At 39.0% G+C, this 25,207-nt stretch overlaps 2 protein-coding genes across 2 annotated transcripts in view; both read left to right on the forward strand.

Moving 5' to 3' along the window:
• Window positions 1-3,331, forward strand: part of adamts10 (ADAM metallopeptidase with thrombospondin type 1 motif, 10) — a 74,901-nt gene extending 71,570 nt beyond the window's left edge. Inside the window, exon 25 of the mRNA XM_077224314.1 lies at window positions 395-3,331. Within this exon, the coding sequence (XP_077080429.1) occupies window positions 395-504 (110 nt within the window). The 3' untranslated portion in view covers window positions 505-3,331. The remainder of the gene's footprint in view (window positions 1-394) is intronic.
• Window positions 3,332-4,076: 745 nt separating this feature from the next.
• Window positions 4,077-24,708, forward strand: myo1f (myosin IF). The gene is made up of 28 exons (XM_077224315.1): window positions 4,077-4,273; window positions 8,355-8,483; window positions 9,048-9,137; window positions 9,252-9,346; window positions 10,233-10,320; window positions 10,401-10,490; window positions 10,589-10,720; window positions 11,386-11,520; window positions 11,660-11,792; window positions 11,920-12,116; window positions 12,198-12,278; window positions 16,472-16,558; window positions 16,659-16,745; window positions 16,854-17,021; window positions 17,538-17,623; window positions 17,869-17,950; window positions 18,036-18,142; window positions 18,246-18,344; window positions 18,654-18,798; window positions 18,929-19,043; window positions 19,446-19,615; window positions 20,019-20,164; window positions 21,766-21,912; window positions 21,990-22,138; window positions 22,221-22,283; window positions 23,570-23,786; window positions 23,866-24,038; window positions 24,121-24,708. Exons 1-28 carry the CDS (start codon window positions 4,271-4,273, stop codon window positions 24,195-24,197), a joined length of 3,291 nt encoding a protein of 1,096 aa, XP_077080430.1. The 5' UTR covers window positions 4,077-4,270; the 3' UTR covers window positions 24,198-24,708.
• Window positions 24,709-25,207: the final 499 nt, after the last annotated feature.

Raw genomic sequence — 25,207 nt, forward strand, 5'->3', positions numbered from 1 at the left:
ATAAAAAGTGTCTAGATTTGTTGCTAAGTGCTTTTTGAAACAAAGTCGCTAAAGGTGTCTGAAAAGTCACTAGTCTTGCGACAAAGTCTTTAGGTTGGCTACACAAGTAGTACTGATGTATTTAATGTCAAACACAAAAATGTGAAAATATCTCGAGCTTGTGTTAGTACAGACCTCATTTGGAAATGGAAGTGCTAAAATGCTAACTCAAAACCCATTCCTGCAGAACTCTACATACTTTAACACAGTTAATGCAAATGGAGACATGGTCCCTAAAACTATACACCACAAAGTACTTGTAGTGGAAATTTGTTACATGCTTGAAGAAACTGGGGTACATATTGCATTTCTTTTTAATGTGCATGTGACTGATTTTACTTTTTCTGTCCTGCAGAGTGTAAAGATGTGAACACAGTGGCATACTGCCCCCTGGTGCTCAGGTTCAAGTTTTGCAGCCGTGCATACTTCAGACAGATGTGCTGCAAAACCTGCCAAGGACACTGACCTCCCTCTCTCTCTCTCACTCTCTATGTCTCTCTCTTTCTCTCTCGCCCTCATTTTCTCCTCCCTCCTCTTCTTGCATGGCCCAAACCGCCCATGCTCAGCATTCCACTGGAGGAGTGCTGTTAACCACTGGCAAACTGACATCATTGTGGGAGAAAGCCTGGAAGAAATGAGAGCGACAGAGAGACGGGTAAAGAAAGAGGGAGAGAGAGTATGTCTGTGCTTCTCTCTTTCTCTCCCTCCGACCAGATGCTTTGGCACTGCTGCTGTGAATACCAGTCTGCCCAGAAGACATCTGTCAGTGTTTCTTTTGCGCTTCCACGTGGTGCTTTCGGACATTACTCATCTTACAGAGAAGTGTTTGTGTGGACTGTCACACTTGTACTGCTAGTTTTCAGTGAATAATAGTCGTCTATTATTGTAATGTGATAAAATAAGCATTTATAGACCAATCGTCTTTATCATTGTCTCAAAGGTGCTGATCATCTGGACTTATACTGACACCTAGTGTTGTGGGTGAATCATCATGCACAATAGTTGCAGTATTATTTCAGTAGTATTATTATTCCACAAGCAAAAGTTAAAATGAGTAGTTTTCTGCTTTTCGTGTGATCTCAACATGGCTGCCCCCATGAGAGACCCACTCTATGTTAAATAAAACAGCTTTTATTAGGCTGGGATGTTAAACATATTTTAAAAAGTACTTTTTATTTTGCTTGTGTTCAAAAAAATTATATATTCCGTCATTATTTACTCACCCTCATGTAGTTCCAAACCTGTGTGGGGGGGGTTTAGACCCCATTGACTTTCAATAAATTGTAAAAAATAAACAAATACAATAAAATACAAGACTATTATCTATAAAATAAATTAGAAATCACACAAAAAATAGTGGTCATACTGGTTTTGGAACAACATGAGGGTGAGTAAATTATGTATTTTTAATTTTAGGTGAACTATCACTTTAAGGGCCTTCACACTTACAGCAATTTACAAAGCAACCAATACTCATGTTGATTTAAAGAGACATGAGTAAAGGTGCGGTCACATTAACCACTGTTTTGTGAATATTCGAAGACTGAATCCAGTCATTTCAATAGATATCCATGCAATCAGTAATTTTGCAGGTAGGAACATTTACTAGCAGTGACTTGTTGACATTCAACAATTAAATTAAGCTGTCCGTGTGAACGGTCCTTCAGAGACCCTTCAGATCACTCAGATAACATAAGCTCTCATTTGGTGTGGTTGGTGCTGTATACTGTATCTTTTAATCTGACGGCCTTGTGGCTATTTGCAGGTGCTGTGCCATTTTCTTGCCATCCGGTCCAATAATGTTTACGCTAATTATTAATAAGATACCGTGCGTCAGTCGAACCTGGCTGAAAAATGAACTGTTTAGCAAACCGAGGGAAACGAGAGGTCAGTTTAGCTTCCATGTAATAGTAGTTAAAGAGGCCAATGGAAGCTGTTGTTGAACCATGTGGTGGTCATACCGTATAGTTATTCTCAGTTTTTCTCACACTTTTTACCCACGATAATGTACTGTACTCTTAATGCACTACAAGTCTCTGTGCATCAACTGTGGTGTTCATTTTATCAAGTCAGGACCATTCTCAAAAGTTCATACTCTTACCTTTGAGATTGTTAAACAATAGTTTGGGTTCTGCCATAATCTACTTGCTCTTATGTTGTTCAAATCGTTTTTTTCCTTCTGTGGGACACAAAATTAGATATTTAACAGAATGTCCAAGCTGCCTTATTCCATACAGTGAAAGTGGTGGGTGATTCATGCAGTTAAACGTTTTAAAAAGCATTATAAAGTTGTATAAAAGTACTACAATTATATTCCAGTTCCTCTAGAGCCATACAATAGGTTTGTGTGAGTAAAATACCAAAATATAAGTCATTGTTTGAAGTGACAGTCCGGCGCTTAAATATATGCGCTCATGCAAATGCGATTTGAGTGTAAAGGGGAAGAAATAGGGTGGAAGTAATACTTTTTTTTTTGTTGCAATTTCTATTTGAGTCTGTTCCTCACAAAAATAAAACATTTTGTTTCATAAAGGTTTAGAACAGCATAATGGTGATTTAAATGACAGAATTTTTAATTTGTAGGTGAACTATAAAAAGTTTTTTTTTTTAACATGTGTTCTCATAATATGTGTTGATTGATTGAATTCCCATTTCAAATATCAACATTTCAACTTTGTCTAAACTTACTAGTATCAACCACCGTTAGAGAGCCATAACAGACCTTCTCCCTGTCCTGGGTCCTGTCAGTGCATGTGGAATGTTTGATTTGAAGAGCAGATCTTGAGAAGATGGCCTCCATTCAAGGACTGGTGGCTAATCTGTGGTGCTACAGTATGGTGCTATATCTTTATTTGTCATAATCTCAAGATTCATGTTATTTTTTTATTGTAGGAATTGTTTTGTTAAAGGTAGTACATTTGCTAAGGAAAAATATATAAGCAAGATTCTATGAAAACTAGAATTATTCTAAAAGTCTCTCTGCAGAGACACTAACTTTGTAATCATATATTTGATACAATTATTATGTGAAAGATGAAAATACTGTTTTGCTTTTGATGGTAAGCTTTTGACTTTTTTTAGAAAATAGCTGTGTTGCTACATTTGCAATAACTGTAGATTCACTTCGGAAATGCAGTCACACTTTTTTTTTGTGACTTTTTTAATGTTGATTTTCACATGCTACTCAGTAACATACTGTACCGTCATGTGCCTGTGATGTAGTTTATGCCCTCCGAATTGTATGTATGGATTTGAAATGCTGAATAAACACTTTCATTGTGTACAAATAATATGCAATGTTTCATTTGATCTGTATTATATCCATTTCTTACATTTTCATTGAGATTTGGTTTTCATACACTTTTATGTCTGTCACATACAAACCTCAGACTTATCACATCGTTTCTTTGTCATATGTGGGTTGTCACGTACAGTATATATCCGCAATATATTTTTTTCAGTGTTGAATATAACAATAAACCTAAAAAAAAACTATTTCTGTTGCAGGGCCAGATTATGTTCCCATGAGACACGTCTTTGGAGGATGACGAAGACTAAACAAATTAAAAGCAGAGAAACTGAACGTTTTGGTAGGCTAACAATAAATGGCTAAAATTGTCATCAGGGGCCCTATTTGTATGTGCTGAGGGGCCCAGGGCCCTAAAGGTCAGCTTTGTTTTGCATTTTTAGGCCATGTGACTTGAGGCTATGGATGCCTCTTAAATTCTCAAACCAGAGCTGTTTTGTTTTTAGAACTGTATAAAGAGGATTAAACGTGAGTGAGGGTGTGTTTAGTTTTGGTGTTTTGCAGGATGACTTTATTGTTTCTGCATCTTTTGTAGTTTGTCACCCATTCAACAGGAGGGGCTGCATCCTGTCACACACCTCAGAGTAACGGCTGACCTGGAACCTGCGACGCATTATTGGTTTTGCATGATCATGAGGGATATGAGTTTGACCAATTATGGGTCCCCTGCCTCTATTTGTAGGCGTATATGCGTGTGTTCAGCCTGTGGTGAGATAGCATGCAACTTCTTGTCTCACCTAAGGGTTGTGGGAGTTTGAGGAAGTGATCTTTGCTCTGTGCTTGTCACAGTCTGCTTCCCTTGTCTAAACTTTCTGCTCTTGTGCTGTAGAGTACTGGTCATGGCAGGGTGCTGAGAAAGCTTTGGATTGTCACACTCATCAAAGGAAGAACCACAGAGGAGGAGAAACAAACAGCACCGGCATAATGGTAATGTGCTTGAGGTTTATCATTGCAATTAGATGTTTAATATGTTCTCTTTTGACTTTAACTTATGGCTTATTTGCACACCTGACTAATGGCACACCTGACTGTAAAATATAAACCTATTTGTGGCTCCTAAAAAAGACCCCTTGTTGATTAAACAACCCTTTGTCTTTTTTTAAGCTATTCTGGGATATGCCTGTAAATAAGAGTATGTAGAAATGTACGTTCCTCAGTGTACTCATAACACAATTGTTGGTGCTAATTTGAAAAGTTTCCTCTGTAAAGTCAAAAGCTTGAGACGACTCGATTAGGATGTGTGAAACGAACTGAAAAGGAAGTTCTAAGAACAGCATCACACAAAAGTGAACTCGAACCACTCCTTAAATGGAAGCCGATTAACCTCAGTTATTAGTCAAGGTTTATTTTACCATAAGCATTTGTAGCTTTTATTCTGTATATATATTACCAGTGACCTAACCCCCAATCACTCCCAAAAATGGCTGCTCCGGGTGTGTGTGTCCACAATTTGCAGTGTGTGTGTGTTCTCTACTCACTACTCCTAATGTGTGTGCCCTAACTTGCACTAACCCTGAGCATGGGTTACAATACTTGGCCTTCACATGTCACTTTCATTTTGTTATTCATCAAAGCCTGATGCTTTCAAGCTGGTGAGATGTTCATGTTTCCTTTGGTAAGGTGATACTGAGGGCTTTCATGATGTTAGGTTTAAAGCAGTTTGGGACAGGGGTGGTGCTTCTGAAGGAAGTGAGCGTTTGACTATTTGGCGAAAGGTTTACAGAGGATTTTTTCGCAACAGCACCTAGAGGTGGGTGGATGTGGGGAACTATGTCAGAGGGGACTTGCGGTTCCTGTCTCTGTACTTCCTCACCACTTCTACAGCTTTCTGAAGTTTGTGTCTTTCATAAACTGTATTTAATAGATCCACCACAACTGGCCTACAACTTCCAGCACAGGTCAAATGATGGATGCAAAGTTGATCCACATTGTAAAAATTAATATCATCTCATGAATGTCATGGTTCACTTTCATGTTGTTTCAAACCTGTACAACTTTCTTCTATGGAACACAAAAGAAGGTGAAATAATAAATAATGAAATAATACTGTTTTTGAGCATAAAATGAAAGCAACCCCAAACCCCATTGACTTTTCATTGTATGGACAACAACAAACGAAACTGAAACATTCCTCAAAAAAAAAAAAAAAATTCTGTACAGATTTGTGAACTGTATCTCAATTATGAATTGTATGTAGTTGATCTTCCCTTATACCGTAGAGCATATCAGCTATTTCAACATCTTACATTTCTAAATGACAATTTTTGAGCAAATTTTGGAAAATGAAGATCAGTAGATGAAGGTATTTTCCGCTGGTCAAGCATTTTCCACTTTTTTAGCTATTACCATCTAGTTCTAGTAGAAAAGAGTAACATTGGGGATATTGTTAACAGTTTTTGACCATACAATGACATTCAATGGGCTCAAAAACAACCTCTGAGACATGTTTCAATATATCTTCTTTTGTGTTCTATATAGTATTAATGTAAACAGAATGTACTACATTCGTCATTGTAATTATCATGTGACCTACCAGCGTCAGTCGTGTTGCTTCACTACCTTTCACAAATCCTCTCCCTTTGGCCTCATGGGATGATAAAGTTTCCATTGGATGCGTACTTTAAAATCTTGCCGGAAGAAGTAGGTCATCTGGGTACATTTCACCTACTATTTTAGGAATACTGTTATTTTTTCACCTAGTTTAAATTAGCGAAGTAAGCATATTTGGATGCAGTTTCCATCTGCTCTATCATTATATTAGAACTTTACCTCACTCAGCACAGACATCAGCAAACCAGTGTGGTTGATTCATTCATTTTTGTTTTGCTCATCATGTGGTGAATTATCATTTCTTTTCCCATATCAGCTATTTAAGTATGTTTATTATCTGAATAACTCACAATGGTTTTCATTCACCAATTTTAGTATTGTGAATCATTGAATTTAGAATCATGAAGGTGCTTTCCACTGATCAAGCATTTTCCAATTTTGAACATTAGTGATGTCATTCAGAAATAGGTCATCTTTATATAGGTAATTGTAGTACAATGAGTAAAAAAATTTGGCTTTAATCTTCAATCTATAGTCCTAAAGCTCCGAAGACAAGACATTATGAACATTATGTAGCCTGTTATCTCTTCAATAAAAGAGATATGTATTTTTAGAAACTCCCGCGTCCATCAAACAACACTTAATTAGTTTATAAGAGCTGTTGTAGCTCAGATACCCTGACCACGCTCCATGTGTGATGTTTGAGCTGTGGTCGAAACAAAGGCCAGGAATTCAGACCACAAACCCAGAAAATGTTTCACAGCTTCCTTATGGTGCAACACATCAAAAACAAATATGCCTTAAGGAGCTCATGTAGAGAAAAATCTGGTATACCTCAAATTTAAATGCAAAAATGAATGTGAACACTGGCATGAGAGCTTCAGCCTCTTCAGTGCTAACTTTAGTGCGCTTTCTCTATAAAAGAGAGTCATATTATATAAAAGTGTTGAATTGTGCATCTCATGCTTGTTATATATAAATATAAGCCAGTTGTATTCTTTTTCAAATTATGTTGAGAGATGTTATGTTTCATGATTATGCTAAGTAAGCAATAACCTTTAGTGGTATGTAATGCATCCAAATGTGACACAGACACACAGCTGATCTTTAACTTCCTTACATCTACTACTTGTTGCTTGGTAACTATCTGTGGTTTCCTGTCCTTATTACCACAGAAAACCAACTAATTTCAATCACCTATAATTTAAGAAAAACGTGTTAATCAGAATCAGACTAGACCAATTGCAATGTGTATTAATGACAGAACCTACTCTCTATAAAATTCTGTTGTTTCAACCCATGTTCGGGTCAGATACAGTTAAGCCCAACCGTTGGGTTTTAAAATGTCATTTAAAAATTTAAACCAACAGTTGGGTTCGCCCATATGTAAACCAAACATGCGTTGAAATTTTTTTTATTGACTAATTTAGCTTACCCTTACCTGTAGCTCAGTGAAGTCCTATTATTATTATATTATATATTGTTTTATTGGGTTGGTCAATTTGTGTAAAAGCCAGTATAGGTCGAATTTTATTTTTATCAATTGTATTTCTTTTATATAATTTAAAATTCGAAGTTTAGAACATTCTTTTTTGCGTCCCCGTGCAAAGTTGCAACATTTTTAGAAACAACAGGTTTTTGACTTTGTATTTGTGAAAATCGTGTCTCCTGTTAAAACAAGAACATTCATGTGTACAGATGCACATCTCGGTTCAACTTTTAGTTGCCCTCCTTTTCTATCTGCAATCACCAGCGGTTAGATATGGTGGTAAATACTTCAGCAACAGGGAAGACTGAAAGAGGAACTGGATGCTGCAAGTCGGCCATGACCTTCAGTTTTCCCAAGGCAGCGTCTTTTCCTCGCTTGAATATCAGTGCAGTATGCTAGTTAAGAATCTTGTTCCTTTGTAAGAAGTAAAAGGGTAACATAATGCCTTAGTTATGAGGGAAAAAATCAGCTGTTTGGTGATTCCTGTTGGGTTTACACAGTAATTTAATGTCACTAATGTAACCAATTTGATGGTAATAAAAAACCCTGTTAATAATATCAACGATGGGTTTGAAAAAGAAGTAAATGTGTTTCATGTAAGTAAAGGGGGTGTGGATATCATTTTATGTTAGAGTTACACCCTAACAAGTTGATCTCAACCACATAGACCTGCTTCCTCTAGACCTGTTCAGTTTGTAGTCATTAAGGAGTCCCTCAAGAATTTTGTATGGGTATTTAGAAATAGTAGTTTAGGATTTAGAAAGTATAATTTCTGTAGTTAAACAGTTGTTTGCTTAAAAAAAAACATCAGTTGCTATAAAAGGACAAAAACAGCTGTTTATTTCGACAAGGACGTAAACTCACATCTTTGATGTAAATTTCTTTGGTTAAGTCATTAGCCATTCAAGTTGGCTGATAAATGGAAGTTGTGACTCAATTTTCTCTCTCCTTGTATCATCTCTCCTTCAGGCCAAGTATCACTGGCAGAGCCAGAATGTCAAGCAGAGTGGTGTTGATGACATGGTGCTTCTCTCCAAGATCACCGAAGATGCCATTGTGGAAAATCTCAAAAAGAGATACATGGACGACTACATCTTTGTATCCTTGATCTCCAAGGGATCAAATCACTCTAGACTGGATCATAACACTCCTCTCAAATGATCAGTTAGCACTGCATGTGTTGTTAAGACTGTATGGTCACTCACAGAAGGTTGATTAGAAGTTTTTTCTTCCTCTTTTGTTTACGTGTGTCTCAACAGTTGGCACACACTCTCACTTCCTGATTTTACAGGACGCTTAGCAGCCACTACTTTTTTTTAGTCCAGATTACATTTGCAGAAAATGATGATTGATTGTCTGACATCTATGGTATTTACTAGCAGTTAAAATGTCACTTATGGAACTTGATAACTGATTATAACTACTATAATACACTGAACATTAATTTCTATATATATCACCAAATGATTTCTGAGGGATCAATACCACAAGAGACTAAGAGACTTAAGACTAAGAGTCTTAATACTAAGAGACTAATACTACCACACCCAAATTTTATATACAGTATAAAATCTACTATGCATTCTACTGAATTGAACTGAAGCAAACAGAATTGGATTGAATTGAACTGGATTGTTCTATGTCCTTAACTGTGATTTGAAGACCTATATAGGGCCTGTCTTGATATCGGTGAATCCTTTTAAACAGATGCCATACTTCACTGACCGTGAGATTGAGCTCTACCAGGGAGCTGTAGGTCAAATACAATGAACACTTACTGTCATTATATCAATACTTCTCACGTTTATCATGCATTTAGCTTGATTGTATGATGTCAGATTCACAGCCATCTCTCTCTTTCTTTAGGCCCAGTATGAGAACCCACCACACGTTTACGCTCTGACAGACAACATGTACAGGAACATGATGATTGACTGTGAAAATCAATGTGTTATTATCAGGTTTGTGGTTCTTGCATGATATGTGCTGTCTGTTTCAACACAGATTTGAATTTCTTCCTGTAACTTGCCACATTCAAACCCAATCCCATGTTCACAAGACCTCTGCAGAGATCCACAATTCAGTATCAGTGTCATTCGCTGATATCACTTTTTATAATCTTAGTCCCATTCTCACTGTTGGCAGATCCTTCCCCATTTTGTCACACCCACAGAAAAGGCTTTGCAGCAGTGGTCACCTTTCTTAGTATAGTTTCCTTCCTGATTTCAGCTGACAGTAAAGAAGACCTTGCAAATGTTGTTTCATAATGGCTCCCTTGCTACCTAATTGCCCAGTCAAAGTTTGTAGGCTATAAAGGTTCCTTTCAAGGTAGCTACCCTCCAAAGCACCAAACCAAAATGTCTAATGAACTAGAACAAATCAAGCGAGCTTTAGACATAACCAAACAAATATTTAATAACTAAAATAAGGACATTTCTAAATTGAATTTCTTCAACTATGCCATTTTTATTATTTCAACCAACCACTGAACGTGATTATGGGATTTTATAGGCACTGAAATATGTAGGGCCTATGTGATTGAGCAAATAGGAACATCTAAATGCCCTGAGGCCTTGCCTACTTCCATTTTTTAAGTCTCGGCCAGTGAGGATATAGCCAAATGTAGACATGCCATTTTATTCAGTTTACCAGTGCTGTCAATTCTGTTAAATAGTATTTAAAGATTTAAAAAGGTTTAAAAGCCGCTAACTACAACTTCCTGTGACCGTGAAGCCACCTATTTGAAAGCGTGTGTCTAAGAATATGGCATGTGAGAGTATGAATTCATACAGCACTGATGTAAAGGTGTTGAGTAAGACACACATGTGTTATGTTCACGTCCTTCAGCGGAGAAAGCGGGGCAGGAAAAACAGTTGCTGCTAAGTACATTATGGGCTACATATCAAAAGTATCAGGGGGAGGAGCTAAAGTACAGGTAACAACTGTGTTTAGAATATCTTTTTACCTTGTTTAAACCAAGTCTTAGTTTTAAAACTGTGCGTTTTTGTTGTTCAGCATGTGAAGGATATTATCCTGCAGTCAAACCCTCTGCTGGAAGCGTTTGGCAATGCGAAGACAGTCCGCAACAACAATTCAAGCCGTTTTGTGCGTTTCACACTCACATATATCCAGCTCAGTCTTATGAATTTACAACACGCAAACCTGTGTTCCATTACTGTGAGTAACGCTAGCTCGATTGACAGGGCAAATACTTTGAGATCCAGTTTAGTCGAGGAGGAGAGCCAGACGGAGGGAAGATCTCCAACTTCCTGCTGGAAAAATCAAGAGTCGTGAGCCAGAATGAAAATGAAAGGAGCTTTCACATCTTCTACCAGGTAGGAAAGAGAAAATTTGTGTTATTTTATTCCTTTTTCTAATTATAGGAAATGTTGTGGACTGTGTCTGCTTTTTAATTTTGTTTTGTTTTGAGTTTAACAGTGTTTAGAAAAACTACAGATAAGTAAAGGGGAATAAAACACTACAAAAAGAACAAAAAAAGCACACCAGTCACATCAAAATTCATTAAATATGTAATAATTATTTCATAGGCTATATAAATATTTATTATTAGCGCGATCTGGAAAAATAATAGAAAGACATAGTGTCTTAAATATTACATTTCTGAAATAATATTTTTTTTAAGTATTAAATATTTCTTTTTAAAAATAATTTACCATGGTCTCAATAAAACGCCTTTTTTGTACATTTCTTTTTCCCTTTTTTTTAACAGGGTTTAAAAATACAGAAAATAAAATAAAAATAAAAAAACTACAGAACAACAAAGAACAAAAAAAATCCCACTGTCACATATTTTAATATATTTATTATTTAAATATATGAAATATTTAATAAAAATATGTAATATTTTTTCAGAGAGCTGCATCTAGAAAGAATTCATAGAATAAAAAACAACAACATTCACGTTGAACACACACAATTTTCATGTAATACTGATGGATCATATGAATAGATATTGAATAAACCACCACTCTGTTTTTAGCTAATAGATGGATGCACGCCTCAGCAGAAAGAAGAATTGGGAATTATGACCCCAGATTACTACTACTACCTGAACCAGTCTGGAACATACAAGGTGGATGGAACTAATGACAGCAAGGACTTCCAGGAAACCATGGTACATAATTTCATCAGTATTATCATGCCAGATCAAATTTGTCCCCTCCATGAACCAAATACATTAAGAGTGGCAAAGTTTTTCAGTTCCAGGCACCTAGACTTTTGTTGACCTTGAGTTTTGATGACTTGGTCTACAGGAAGCCATGCGTGTGATAGGCATACCAGAGATGTATCAGAGGCAGGTACTGCAGATTGTAGCTGGCATCTTACATCTGGGCGCCATCAGTTTCATTGAGGTGGGAAACTACGGACAAGTGGAAAGCACGGACTGTAAGTGATATCCAGATGAAGTAAATGCTTCCCTGTTTACCATTTTGAGATCACCGTCTTAATTTCTATATTAAAAAATATTTTGTCAGACTTTGCATTGACATCTTTTACCCTACTTTCAACCCAGTATTGGCTTTCCCTGCCTACCTGCTGGGCATCGACCAGAACCGTCTTCAGGAGAAAATCACCAGCAGGAAAATGGACTCCAAATGGGGTGGTAAATCTGAATCTATCGACGTGACACTGAACAGGGAACAAGCGTGCCACACGCGTGACGCTCTCTCCAAAGCCCTCTATGCCCGTCTGTTTGACTACCTAGTTGAGGTTAGTGAATGACATATGAACACACAGTAACCATTAGTTGGGAAAAAAAGAGTAATTTTTTGTCTTTCTCTGTCTGAGCAGGCAATAAATAAAGCCATACAGAAACCCACTGAAGAGCTCAGTGTTGGCGTTCTGGATATTTATGGATTCGAGATTTTCCAAGTAAATATTCTTTCCTTTCATTGATTGTGTTTGCATATTTGAATGAGTGAATTTTTACCTTCAAATAATTAATCAGTCAATAAGGCATATTTGTCATTTTTTGAACAAATAATTTCAAACTTAAGCAAAAGAGACTTCTTTCAAAAAAGTTTTTGAAAAAATCTTAAGGCCCGTTCACACTAAGGACAATAACGTCTCTGGTTACTTGCGTAACCTATGTTCTCTGAATAGGGAACGAGACGCTGCGGAAAGCGCAGTGGGATATCCTCTGGATGTGCCGATTGCCTGAAGCCTTATAAAATCACGCCAATTCATTGGCTGATGGCGCTCGCGCAAAGCTGGCTCCGCCCCGACGCTCTTACGTCGTAGCATGATGAACGTGCGCGCCATCCTCTCCTCAGATTTCTCTGCCGAAAAGAAAAAAACTGTCGGCAGCGCGAGGAGCTTGGCAGCGAACGCAGCGTCTCGTTCCCTATTCAGAGAACATAGGTTACGCAAGTAACCAGAGACGTTCTCTTTCATAGGTTCACTCAATGCTGCGGAAAGCGCAGTGGGAACGAAATGCCAAACTCGCCAAGCTAATCGCTGCCATAACTGGTACCAGACCAAATAATAATAACCATGACCGGTTCAAGCAGATAGAGCCTGGGAACCTGGAGTCATGTCAAGATCTAAATTATAGGACCTCACAAAGGTGTGCGGAGAGGACCAACCTGCCGCCACACAAATGTCTTCCAAGAGGACCCCTCTAAAGAGAGCTTGAGAGGAAGCCACACTTTTGGGTGAAATGTGCTCTGATGCTAAGAGGTGAAGACAAACCACGCACCTCATAAGCCAGCGAAATAGCATCCGTTACCCAGTGGGAAATCCTCTGCTTTGATGCTGCAAGCCCGCGGCGGCCAGCACCAAAACATACCAAGAGCTGGTTTGATTTCCTCCAACCACCTGAGCGATCTACATACAACTTCAAAGAACGAAGCGGGCAGAGCAGGTTAAGTTTCCTTCCTCAGAGGCAAAAGGAGGAGGGTGGAAAGCGTTAAGGTTAACAACCTGAGAGCGGAACGCCGTGGAAAGAACCTTGGGTACATACCCCGACCTCGGCCTCAAGGTAACCCTAACCAGGCCAGGAGCGAAGTCCAAGCATAACTCACTAATAGAGAGAGCCTGCAAATCCCCCATCCGCTTTAGTGAAGATAAAGCCAACAAAACAGCAACCTTAAGAGTCAGAATCCGCTCAGGGGCTGACTCCAAGGGCTCAAAGGGAGCCCCTGTCAAACCCTCCAGGCGAGCCAGTTTCAGGTGCGTAACCCCACGCATGAAGGCCGAAACTAACCTCAGTTTCCCCTAGGGAATCTCATCTGATTCTCTATCAGCGGCAAAACTGAAGCGTGTAGCCGAGCCGAACAGTGCGAAGGATCCAAGGCGATACCCCTGGTAGACGCTCCCATTCTTGAACAAAATGTGATAGAGGGAGAGGAGTGTTGTAGTGCAAGGGACATACCTGAGGTAGGGTGGCGCGCTCGTTCCCATGGGGAGGCGTGGTTGACCGTGGAGGAGAGCGCTTGGCGTCCTGACACGTACTGGGGGGTACCACCACCTGGATAGAAGTAACTGGGTCCGCCTGCTCCAGAGGAAAACGAACTGTGCCTCCGAGGAAGCGATTGGGGTGTAACGTGCGCCGGGAGCGAGGGGAGAAAGCAAGACTGCGCCGAGCAAGACTGCGCCGGACTGGGTGAAGAGAGTGAAACAGGACCTGCACTTCGAAACACACTGGGTGGCGAAGGTGACAGGGTTGGAGGAGGAGAGCCGGTTGGAGGAGGGCAGAAACGCTTGCGCGGTCTGTCCCAACCTCGTAGATCTGGTGAGGCTCTCCTCCTTTTGACCTGCGGGTCAGGAATGGCTTGAGGAGGCTGGAGCGGCCGATTTGTTGGACCGCTTCAGCTGAAGGCGCTTGTGAGGGCGCTGGCGGGGAAACGGACGACCTCGGGCTCCCCAGACCGGAGTTGGTGGGGGATGAGCCGGGTCACTCCTTCTAGTAGGGAATTCAGCCCTATGAGCAGAGCGTTCTCGGGTTTGAGAAGGGGGAGGGTTGGAGTCTCTTGGCTCTCTTGTCCTCCTGGGCATAAACTGCCTGAACGCGGCCGACTGAGACTTAGCGGCACGGAACTTCTCAACCACCGTGTTGACCACCTCCCCGAAAAGACCTGAGTGGGAGATAGGGGCGTCCAGGAGAAAACTCTTATCCTTGTCTCGGATCTCCGTGAGATTCAACCAGAGTTGGCGCTCTGCGGTAACCGAGCCCGCCATAGAGCGACCTACAGCCCGAGCAGTGTGTTTGGTGGCTCTTAAGGCCAGATCTGTGGCTTTGCGAAGCTCTTTGACAGCTTCGGGCGTCAGTCCCACTCCTTCATCCATGTCCTTCAGGATGTCCGCTTGGTAGGCTTGAAGGATGGCCATGGTATGCAGGGCCAAGCCTGCTTGACCAGCCGCCATGTAAGACTTCCCAATAAGGGAGGAAGTAGTCCTACAAGCCTTGGAATGAAGGAGGGGAGGCGACTTCCAGGACGGTGCAGACGACGGGGCGAGGTGGTTAGCCAGCGTGTCCTCGACCGCTGGAATAGCGGAATAACCCTGCTCCACAAAACCCACAAGGTTGGTGAAGTCAGCGGCTGCCGCATTAGTTAGGCGTGCGGAGAAAGGCGGCTTCCAGGATCTGTAGATCTCGTGATGCAGATCGCTGAAAAAGGGCAGCTTTCTTCGCTCTGGCCTAGAATTAGGGCCACGAAGGAACCTCTCATCGAGTTTGGACGATTGAGACTCGCGGGGCTCATCAGGCCAGTCTATAGAGAGCTTCTCTGTAGCGCGCGACAGCACGTCAATAAGCTCAGTGTAGGCCGGAGTAGGCCGTGCGTCCTGGCCGCTAGGCGGGATAACGTCATCAGTCAAAGCAGGCCCGAAATCCTCGGAGTCGGAAGCTGCAGTGTAAATCACGTCATCCAGACCGAAAGAAACCGATTCCCGGCTCCCGGGCTGGGGCATTTATAATCATGCGCGGATTCAACCGTGCCACGTGCGTGCTCTGGAGAGAGAGGGAGAGAAAGGGCGAGGCCCGTCTGCTCGTACTCAATATCCTCAAGCTCAACATCCGAGCCCCAGGCCACGGATCCACGAGAGGCCTCAGCAGTCTTGGGAGCGCGACGGGGGGGAATGAATGACTCCTACTCAAAAACCGCGAGTCTAGAGCGGAGGGTTTTGAGAAGGAGATTGTCACAAAATTTACATTGACAATCCTAATACAGCCTCACGCGCATGCAAAAAAAACATACATTTAACACACTTACTGTGAGAGTCGTCGTTCGAAATAAAACGAACGCATGGCGGAGAGCAGCGTCGATAATCCATGACACTTCACTGTAAGGAGAACAGAGTTCCACTTATACCAGTCGCTGAAGTGTTGAGACGAAAGCTGTAGTTGAATTTAGAATAATTTGGGCTCAGAAAAAACGTACGAAGGGCAAGATGTGACCGCTTCGTGAAGGCAGAGAAATCTGAGGAGAGGATGGCGCGCGCGCGTTCATCATGCTACGACGTAGGAGCGTCGGGGTGGAGCCAGCTTTGCACGAGCGCCATCAGCCAATGAATTGGCGTGATTCTATAGGGCTTCAGGCAATCGGCACATCCAGAGGATATCCCACTGCGCTTTCCGCAGCGTTGAGTGAACCTATGAAAGAGAACTATAAAGATAATGATAAAGATCTAGTTCTAAAAATCGTTCTTAATATAAAAGAATAGTAGAGTTCACACCACAGCTATAACAAAAAGGCACAAAGAAACGATATAGTTGGAATCACTTTCAGAATGATTTTATCCAGCTGATGAACGATAAAAACATTAACAGCCAATCAGAATCCATCCTGCTGTTACTAACTCGGGCATTTAAAGCGGCAGATGACAAAACTGCAACGCGCTTATAATAAACAGAACTATCGTCCGGGGGTGTGGAGGCTAATTATCTTTATAGTTATTGTTGTGGTGTGAACAGGCCATTATTATATTATATATATATATATATATATATATATATATGAAAAAATAACATTCTGCGAAAATTTTATTGAATTTTTAATTAAAGTACAACTATTAATTATATTAAATGAATGTTATTAATAATAATAATTATCTATTTATTTTAGAGGAATGGTTTTGAACAGTTCTGTATCAACTTTGTGAATGAAAAGTTGCAACAGATCTTTATTGAATTGACACTGAAAGCAGAACAGGTACAAAAAAACAACAACAAATCATTCATTACACCTTTCACTAGTATCTGTCCTGATGTGTGTAAATTCTCGATTTGACAGACTGTTTTACCTCCCACAGGAAGAGTATGTACAGGAGGGCATCAAATGGACACCCATAGAATACTTTAACAACAAAGTTGTGTGTGACTTAATAGAAAATAAACTGGTAAGCCTGCAAAGGGGCTGTGCTATATTTAATACTGATAGTAATTCATAATGATATTATTTTTTTATTTGATTTGTAAGCTGTAACTCCATCCCCTCTCAATCCCAGAATCCTCCTGGCATCATGAGTGTGCTGGATGATGTGTGTGCCACCATGCACGCCACCAAAGAAGGTGTTGATTTAACTCTGCTTCAGAAGCTACAGGCTGCTGTGGGGACGCACGAACACTTCAACAACTGGAACTCGGGATTTGTCATTCACCACTATGCTGGCAAGGTGTGTTTTATGACTTTTGTTCTAAGAAATTAATACTTTTATTCAGCAATGATGCATTACATGATCAAAAGTGACAATAAATGCATTTTTAATGTCACAAAAGATTTCTATTTCAAATAAAAATATTCATCAAAGAATCCTGAAAATAATAACATGGATTCCTCAATTTTAAGCAGCACATCTGTTGTCAACATTGATAATAATAAGAAATGTTTCTTGGGTAGCATATTTAAAATGATTTTTAGAAAGATCATGTGACACTGAAGACTGGAGTAATTACTGGTGGCTAAAATCAAGCTTTGCCATCACAGGAATAAATTACATTTTAAAATATATTAAAATAAAAAACAGTTATTTTAAATTGTAATAATATTTCACAATATTTCTGTTTTTATTGTATTTTTGATCAAATAAATGCAGCTTTGGTGAGCACAAGAGACTTTCAAATACATAAGAAAATATTGCAGTGCTTTAGCACTACTAAATTTCTTCTTACTAAGTACTTCTTTAAATCAGGTGTCGTACGATATCAACGGTTTCTGCGAGAGAAATAGAGACGTGCTTTTCCCTGATCTCATAGAACTGATGCAGAGCAGCCAATAGTAAGTGCTATTTCTCCGTTTCTCTCTCATTGGAAACACTGTTCATATTGTTAGGCTGTGTTTAGGTCTCATAAATGTGAGAGAATGGAATGTAATGGAATGTCAAAGAAAGATGAGCATGATCAATTTTCCCTGAAAGAACAGTTTTTCTCCTCCTGGAAAACACCAGCCAATTGACATATCCCCTTTTCCCGTAACCTTAATCACCATGTTACAAACATCCATAAATTTCTCTGGCATTGCAGCGACTTCATCAAAAGCCTCTTCCCAGAAAACCTCAATACAGAAAAGAAAGGTAGACCAACCACTGCTAGCTCGAAGATCAAAGTAAGACCAATGTCCTTAATAAACTCTGAGAATCAGCATACCTGTCACATTTTCTGTAGTCACTTACTAACTGTCTGGTCCACAGAGGCAAGCCAATGAGTTGGTTAGCACGCTGATGAAGTGCACACCACACTATATACGCTGCATCAAACCCAACGAGACCAAGAGGCCCAAGGACTGGGAGGAGAGCAGGTGAGTCGTTCAATATAACAGCATGTTCAGACTCCAGACATTATGCAAAGATGGTGCAAACGAACTCATGTGCTATTCATAAATTTCACTTTTATGTTCCCAGAGCGAGACATCAGGTGGAATATCTTGGCTTAAGGGAAAATATTAGGGTACGACGTGCAGGCTTTGCCTACCGTAGACTCTTCCAGAAGTTTTTACAGAGGTAAGAGTAAGCTTGAAATAATGTTTGGTCATAAAATATCATTGCAAATGTGTTTTATTTGACATTTTAGTAGCACTGTATATAGTCCAATGCTTGACTTAGCTCTGGGGTTTTCCAGTTAAGTGAATTAACCTCGAGTGAGGGAGCTCAAATAAATTAGCCTCAGGTGTTAATCTCAGCGGAAATATCGGAGGAGTGTTAATCATAGGGAGGACATTTCAGGAGTGCTAATTTTAAGGTTGAATTCCCAAGTGTGTTAATCTCAGGGCTAGTATCTCAGGTAACTGAATCACACTTGTGTTTTGCTAGGTATGCCATCCTAACAGCGGAGACGTGGCCACATTGGCGTGGTGCGGAACAGCAGGGTGTTTTGCACCTCTTGCGTTGTGTAAACATGGACACGGATCAGTACCAAATGGGCCGCACCAAAGTCTTTATCAAAAATCCAGAGTCGGTGAGGCTCAGAAATCACCTACAAAGTCAACTCCAACCATACAAACAAGGCCTAAAAAAGAAATAATTTCACAAATCTGGACTTACCCTTAAACATTTCTCATTTCAACTCCCATTTCTTCTAACTGTAGCTATTTTTGCTGGAGGAGATGCGAGAGAGGAAGTTTGACACATTTGCCAGAACCATCCAGAAGGCATGGAGGAAATACATTGCCCGGAGAAAATATGAACAGATGCGGGAGGAAGGTGAATATAAGTCTATAAAACATAGCCCACACAAGCAGCATTCTTGTCAAAAGAGTCAATTGACTGTCAAAAGAGGTCCTTACAAGGTCATAGAACCTTGTAAATGATTCCCATTGATTTCCCATTGATTTTTGCTGTTAGCATGTTGCTAAGTTAACTGCAGGATTGTTTAATAAGCATAGAAATACACAGCACACACAAAAATTGGGTACAATAATCCATTTTTAATTATATCTAACTATTTTAAGGGATACTTTTCAGTATTGAAATTAAATAAATGTATTCTATATCTACATTTCTGTTTTTTTATGTATACATAACATATGGTATACCCTGTAATAGCAAATAGTATGCGAGGTTGCACACTTATTTTTCTCTCTCTCTGTCTTTCTCATTTTTTAGCTTCTGATATACTGTATAACTTTAAAGAACGACGTAGGAATAGTATAAACAGGAACTTTGTTGGCGATTACCTGGGCATGGAAGAGAAGCCTGAGCTCCGGCAGTTCATGGCCAAGAGGGAGCGGGTTGACTTTGCAGACTCGGTCAACAAGTTTGACCGTAGGTTCAAGGTGAGAAACTAATTAGCAAAAATTATGTTTACTGTTCAAAAAGTTTTTTCTTTCAATACATTTCTGAAAGAAGTCTCTTATGCTCATTAAGGATCTATTTATTTGATCAAAAGTATTAAAAACATTAATAATCTGAAATATTTAAAATACCGTTTGTATTTTAATATAATTCAAAATGTATTTATTCCTGTGATGACGAAGCTGAATTTTCAGCATCATTATTTTAGTTTTCAGTGTCACTTGATTCTTCAAAAATCATTCTAATATGCTGTTTGCTGCTCAATGAACACTTCGAATTAATCTTAAAAGTGGTTGTGCCGCTTAATATTTGTTGTTTATTATTTAAAACAAATTAAATAAGGGCAAAAATAAGCTGTAATCATTTTTTGCTGATTTTTTTTAGTCTATAAAGAGAGATCTAATACTGTCACCGAAATCCATCTACCTAATCGGTCGAGAAAAAATAAAGAAAGGACCAGAGAAGGGCCAGATAAAGGAAGTTCTGAAAAGAAAACTGGACATTTCCAGTGTCCGTTCGATTTCTTTAAGGTAAGTTGCTGCCTCATACTGCCCGTTTTAAAGGTATAAAATGTAATTCTGCTGGTACCACATGAATCTCATAAGTAGGAATGTAGTGACATTGCTCATTTATTAGGGATCAGCTGTGAAGACAATTTGTTAATGTAAAAATATTCCACTTTTTCTGCTTAATAGATACAACTGCGTTTCCCAAATGCATTGCACATTTAACTACAATCAGCTACAGTAGATATACAGCTGTTTTGAAAGCGTTTGTGTTATTTCAGTTCTGCATTCTGCTGTTTGGGTCTGAGCAAATGTGATAAAGCTGCTCGTTTATGCTGTGTATACTTCATACACAGTAGTGCGTGCATGCAGATTTATTACTGTGAGAGACAAACAAGCTGTCACAGCAGAAGAGCTTATACGGAAGTTCTGCGGGGTCCAACTATTTTCAAAAGTGCAAAAAGGAAATTAGTAAACAGGAAATGAGTTCATATTTATGGCGGCTCAGTTCTTTTTTTCTGCCATATATGTCGAGTCTGAGAGATAATGAAAGTCGGGGGAGGGGGGGAACAAGAGGGCCACGGATATTGTTTGTCTACTCATGATGATGATGATTAATGATAATATATCAAAGACGGTTGAAGATAATGTGCAAATCAATAATAGTCAATAATAACATTTTCTGTGCTTTGTGATATCTCATCAGTCATGTCCTCTTTCATCTTCTGTCCTTAACTGCTCATAATTATTGTTCTTCGAGATATATAAGTCGTCCAGCACCATTTGAGCTGTGCACATGAGTTTTGCCTGGCTTTAGATAAAACATCATTTGTTGGATTTAATTTACTTATAAATTTGTTGTAAGGTCTTCTTTGACATGGTTTCTTTTCGCAATCACACCCAAAAATGCTTTACATATTTTATACTTAAATGTATAATATCTATTAATATCAAATAAACAGTTTTAGTGATGAGGAAAGTTTACTGATGGGGCTAAAAAGGATTTTAAAAAAATGTTTTTGAAAGAATTCTCTTATGCTCACCAAGGCTGCATTTATTTGATTAAAAATGACATTTTATTCAAATTTTATAGATTATAGGTTGAAATAATTTTCATAATTTATTCTTTTGATGGCAAAGCTGAATTTTCAGCAGCCATTTCTCCAGTCGTCAGTGTCAGATGATCCTTCAGAAGTCATTCTGATATGCTGATTTAATGCAAGAAAACTTATCAAACTTATTAAACTTATTATCAGTGTTTTTAAACAGTTGTGCTGCTTAATATTTCTGTTGAAATTGTCATACATCTCTTTAGGATTCTTTGATGAATAGAGATCTTGAATGCTAGAATAGATAGAATGATGTCTTTACTGTCTCTTTTGATCAATTTAATGCAAGCATTAATTTTACTGACCCCAAACTTTTGAACAGTAGTGTATTTAAGGCATCAGTGTCCAAGACCCCCTAGAAATGCCCTAAAACACTAGGCAAATGCTTATTATTGGAATTATATTGTTTCCAATACAAGTTTGTGAAAACCTTCGCATTCTGGTAGTTTTACTTAGACCAGCCCTATATTTTCTTCAGGAAAAATAAAAAATGTGTCTTTCTTTATTTCCCTCCAGCACAAGGCAAGATGACTTCTTCATTCTTCATGAAACTGAGTATGACAGTCTGCTAGAGTCCATGTTTAAGACCGAGTTCCTCAGTCTTCTGTGCAAGCGCTATGAGGAGCAAACCCAAAGCAAACTCTCACTGTCCTTCAGCGATAGGTGCCGATTACTCTCTCTCTCTCTCATTTCTCATATATCCAGTGCAGAACATGAATGAATGGTAATGTTTTGTGCAGGCTGGAGTTCCATGTGAAAAAGGAGGGCTGGGGAGGAGGCGGCTCCCGTATGGTGATATTCCAGAGGGGACAGACTGAGGCAGCTGTGATCAAACCTGCAGGAAAGACCCTTACTGTCTCAGTAGGAGATGGACTGCCAAAGACATCCAGTACGTGAGATGGTTGGATGGATGAAGTGTCAACAGTTGCACAAAAACTCTTCACTGAGCTTCCATTTTTGTTTTTCTCCAGAGCCAACCAGGAAGGGAATACCACAGAGTGGTGGAGGAGGAAGAAGCCAGCCACGGCACAGAGGTATAAAACTCCTAACTTATGTATCAAGTTGAAATTCTGCGCTGCAACTGCTGTGTTGAATCACGTGGGACAATGTATATTCTCCAGTTGCTGTTGCTATAATCCTTGTTAAAGTTATCCTTGTTTTAGTTAAATTTAAGGTTAATTTATGTAGTGATCTGTGCTTTATGGAGAAGCCCATATCTCCCATAGATATATTTTAGAAATATTTTTAGGCCCATAGAGGATTTTCCCGTACCCGAAAATGCCAGTTAATGCTATTGCATTGGACTAAAATTTACTGACTTTACTCACCCAGAGTCTAACAACTTGCCCAAAATGTTTTGATACTTTTTGTAATTTTTGGTTGGGGTTTTTCCACATTGTAACACTTCAAAAAATTACGGGCCTACAAAAAAGTTCCTTATAAATCTCTCATTATGCTACATATTGGTACTTTGTACATGCATCAGTTTTTGAGTGAAAAAAAGCATTTTTTGTGGATCATTTTGTCAGTTTTACATAAAATAGGAAAAAAAAATCCATTGTTCATCACACTAGTGTACTTTAATGATTAATCAGGAATTTTTTTTTGAAATGGCTTTATTTTTGTACGAAATGGCACAAAGTCACACTTGTGGTGTTCCTGGTCAAAAATGACCGGCCTACAAAAAAAATTCATATAAATCTCTTGCTATATTATTTTATCACCAAATATTGAATTCAATCTTTTTGTCAACTTGTTTTCTTTAAATTAGGACGGGTTTTGTATTTATTTTTAAAAACTGATTGATCGTAGGCCCCATTGTAAGATCATTAAAACATGATTTAAAATGTACTTTACGTAACTTTTAAGTTGACATTATTACAAAGTGCACTTTTTAAAAGTGCACTTAAGTGTGTTAAGAAAGTCATGAAAGTGTACTTTCTTGAAGTACACTTAAGTGGCCTTTATATAATATTATCTGCCAGTACAGTTTTTTTAAAAATATACTTTAAGATTTAAAGTACTACAAGTGCACATTCAGTAAAATTAAGCACACCTTTTTTTTTTACAAGAGAAAACTCCCTGAGAGTAAATAAACATAGGAGAAACCAAAGCTCAAAACTCATTCTACTCTGGTTGGCCTTAAGGAATAAGTCTACATAGTAAACATTATTCCCATTTGTAGTCTCCGGCTTTACATTTTTTTTAAAAATATTATAAAAATGCAGATCATAAAAAAACTTGAACTGATACCCTAACCGAAAAGGTACACACTATGATACACACCAGTAACCCTCTATATGATGTGTATTTCTAACAGGGAGCCATCAGAACGGGGCTGCACAGTTTAACCGGGCTGGTGCTCCGCAGCAGCAGCAGAGGGAAGTGACATACTCCATGCCGGTGAGGCAGAACCCTCCACCGAGCAACGCTCTACCTAAACTGGGATCCCAGAAGAATCAAAGAGGCCCCAGGCCAGCCCAGAATCACTCCACGAACCTCGACTTCCTCAATGTGCCTGATCAGGGCATGTCAGGGTAAGAGAACACAGATAGCACATACAAAAACATCTCAAATCCATTTTTGTAAGTACTAAAGAGTCTAAAATCTCCCCAGAATGCAGCGGAAAAGGAGCATCAGTCAACGGCCTCCACCGGCCCCCTCTAGCCGTCCCAAACCTCAGCCCCGACCGCAGGGCCCTCGATGCAGAGCACTTTATCAGTATTTTGGCCAGGATGTGGATGAAATTAGCTTTGATGTCAATGATATAATAGACCTAATCAATGATGGTGAGACCTGGAAATAAGAAAGAATGTTGTGGTTTAGATTTAGACTTGAATTGTTTCTAATATTCCTCTGGTTTTCCTGTAGATCCATCAGGGTGGTGGAGAGGGCGGATTCATGGGAAGGAGGGTCTCTTTCCTGGGAACTATGTGGAGAAGATCTGACGTCTGCATGCCAGCAGGGTAGACCGCACTGATGAAACCAGCACCTGACTTTTGACCTTTAACCTCCTAGGTCACGGAATCTCTTTGGCTCAGGGAATTTGCACTCAAGCTAGTGACGAGATCTTTTAGGGTTTGTTGTTACATGTTTTATGATGAATTTTGTAATAAAATTTTTTGTTTTTTTTACAAAATAGAACATTTTGTTGGTACAGTTTTCAGGCTAAGAGAGAACATACACTGTTTACAAAGACTCTGCACTGCCCACAAATGACCTCTTGACTGCGCTGTTGTGCAGTTTTTCAAGAACAGTTTGTTAAATGGAAGAACAGCAATCACAATCACAGCCTTTTCCTTATTTTTGGTGTAATTTTCTGAAAACTGTACATGTATAAAAAAAAGAAAAGAAATTATTTTCAATGCATTGAATGATGTTTGATCCTTTTTTTGTAATTTTATTTTCTATTCTGTGTAAAATTTTCAATCTCAAAAAAATAAATTTATGTCTGTTGTACTAGCATTACTAAAGAGAGCTTTGTTTAAAAAGATTTCAATGCTGTATACTATATATATATATATATATATATATATATATATATATATATATATATAGATTACAATGTGTCCGGTTCACTCTTTTTTCGAACTGAGAATCTAATCAAGTTTGCATCAGGAAGTGTGTAGTTATACAGTATCTCTCGAGGCAATGCAAACTTAATTTTGCCTCTTGGCCAGTAAATTGTTGTTCCTGAAAGTTGGAACCAAGCCTAAAGAACTATACCATGGAAACATATCTTTCCGTCTTTCTTCCCCCTCATCTAATTTCTGCGTTACACGTGTTTGATATGATATTTGGATTGCATTTGCTGTATAATAGAGGTTGGCACAAAGAGGTGTCTTTGACAGGCAAGTGAATGACAGAAGAAACATATTCGTTCTATGGAGGTGGGTGGGGAGGACTGGTTAAGCAGGTGAGTTCAGACTGAAAGTTCTCTCGCTAACAGGTGCATGGA

This window comes from Siphateles boraxobius, unplaced genomic scaffold (genome assembly GCF_051911475.1).
Source record: "Siphateles boraxobius isolate OS27281-9 unplaced genomic scaffold, OSU_SipBor_1 9, whole genome shotgun sequence".
Taxonomy (NCBI): domain Eukaryota; kingdom Metazoa; phylum Chordata; class Actinopteri; order Cypriniformes; family Leuciscidae; genus Siphateles; species Siphateles boraxobius.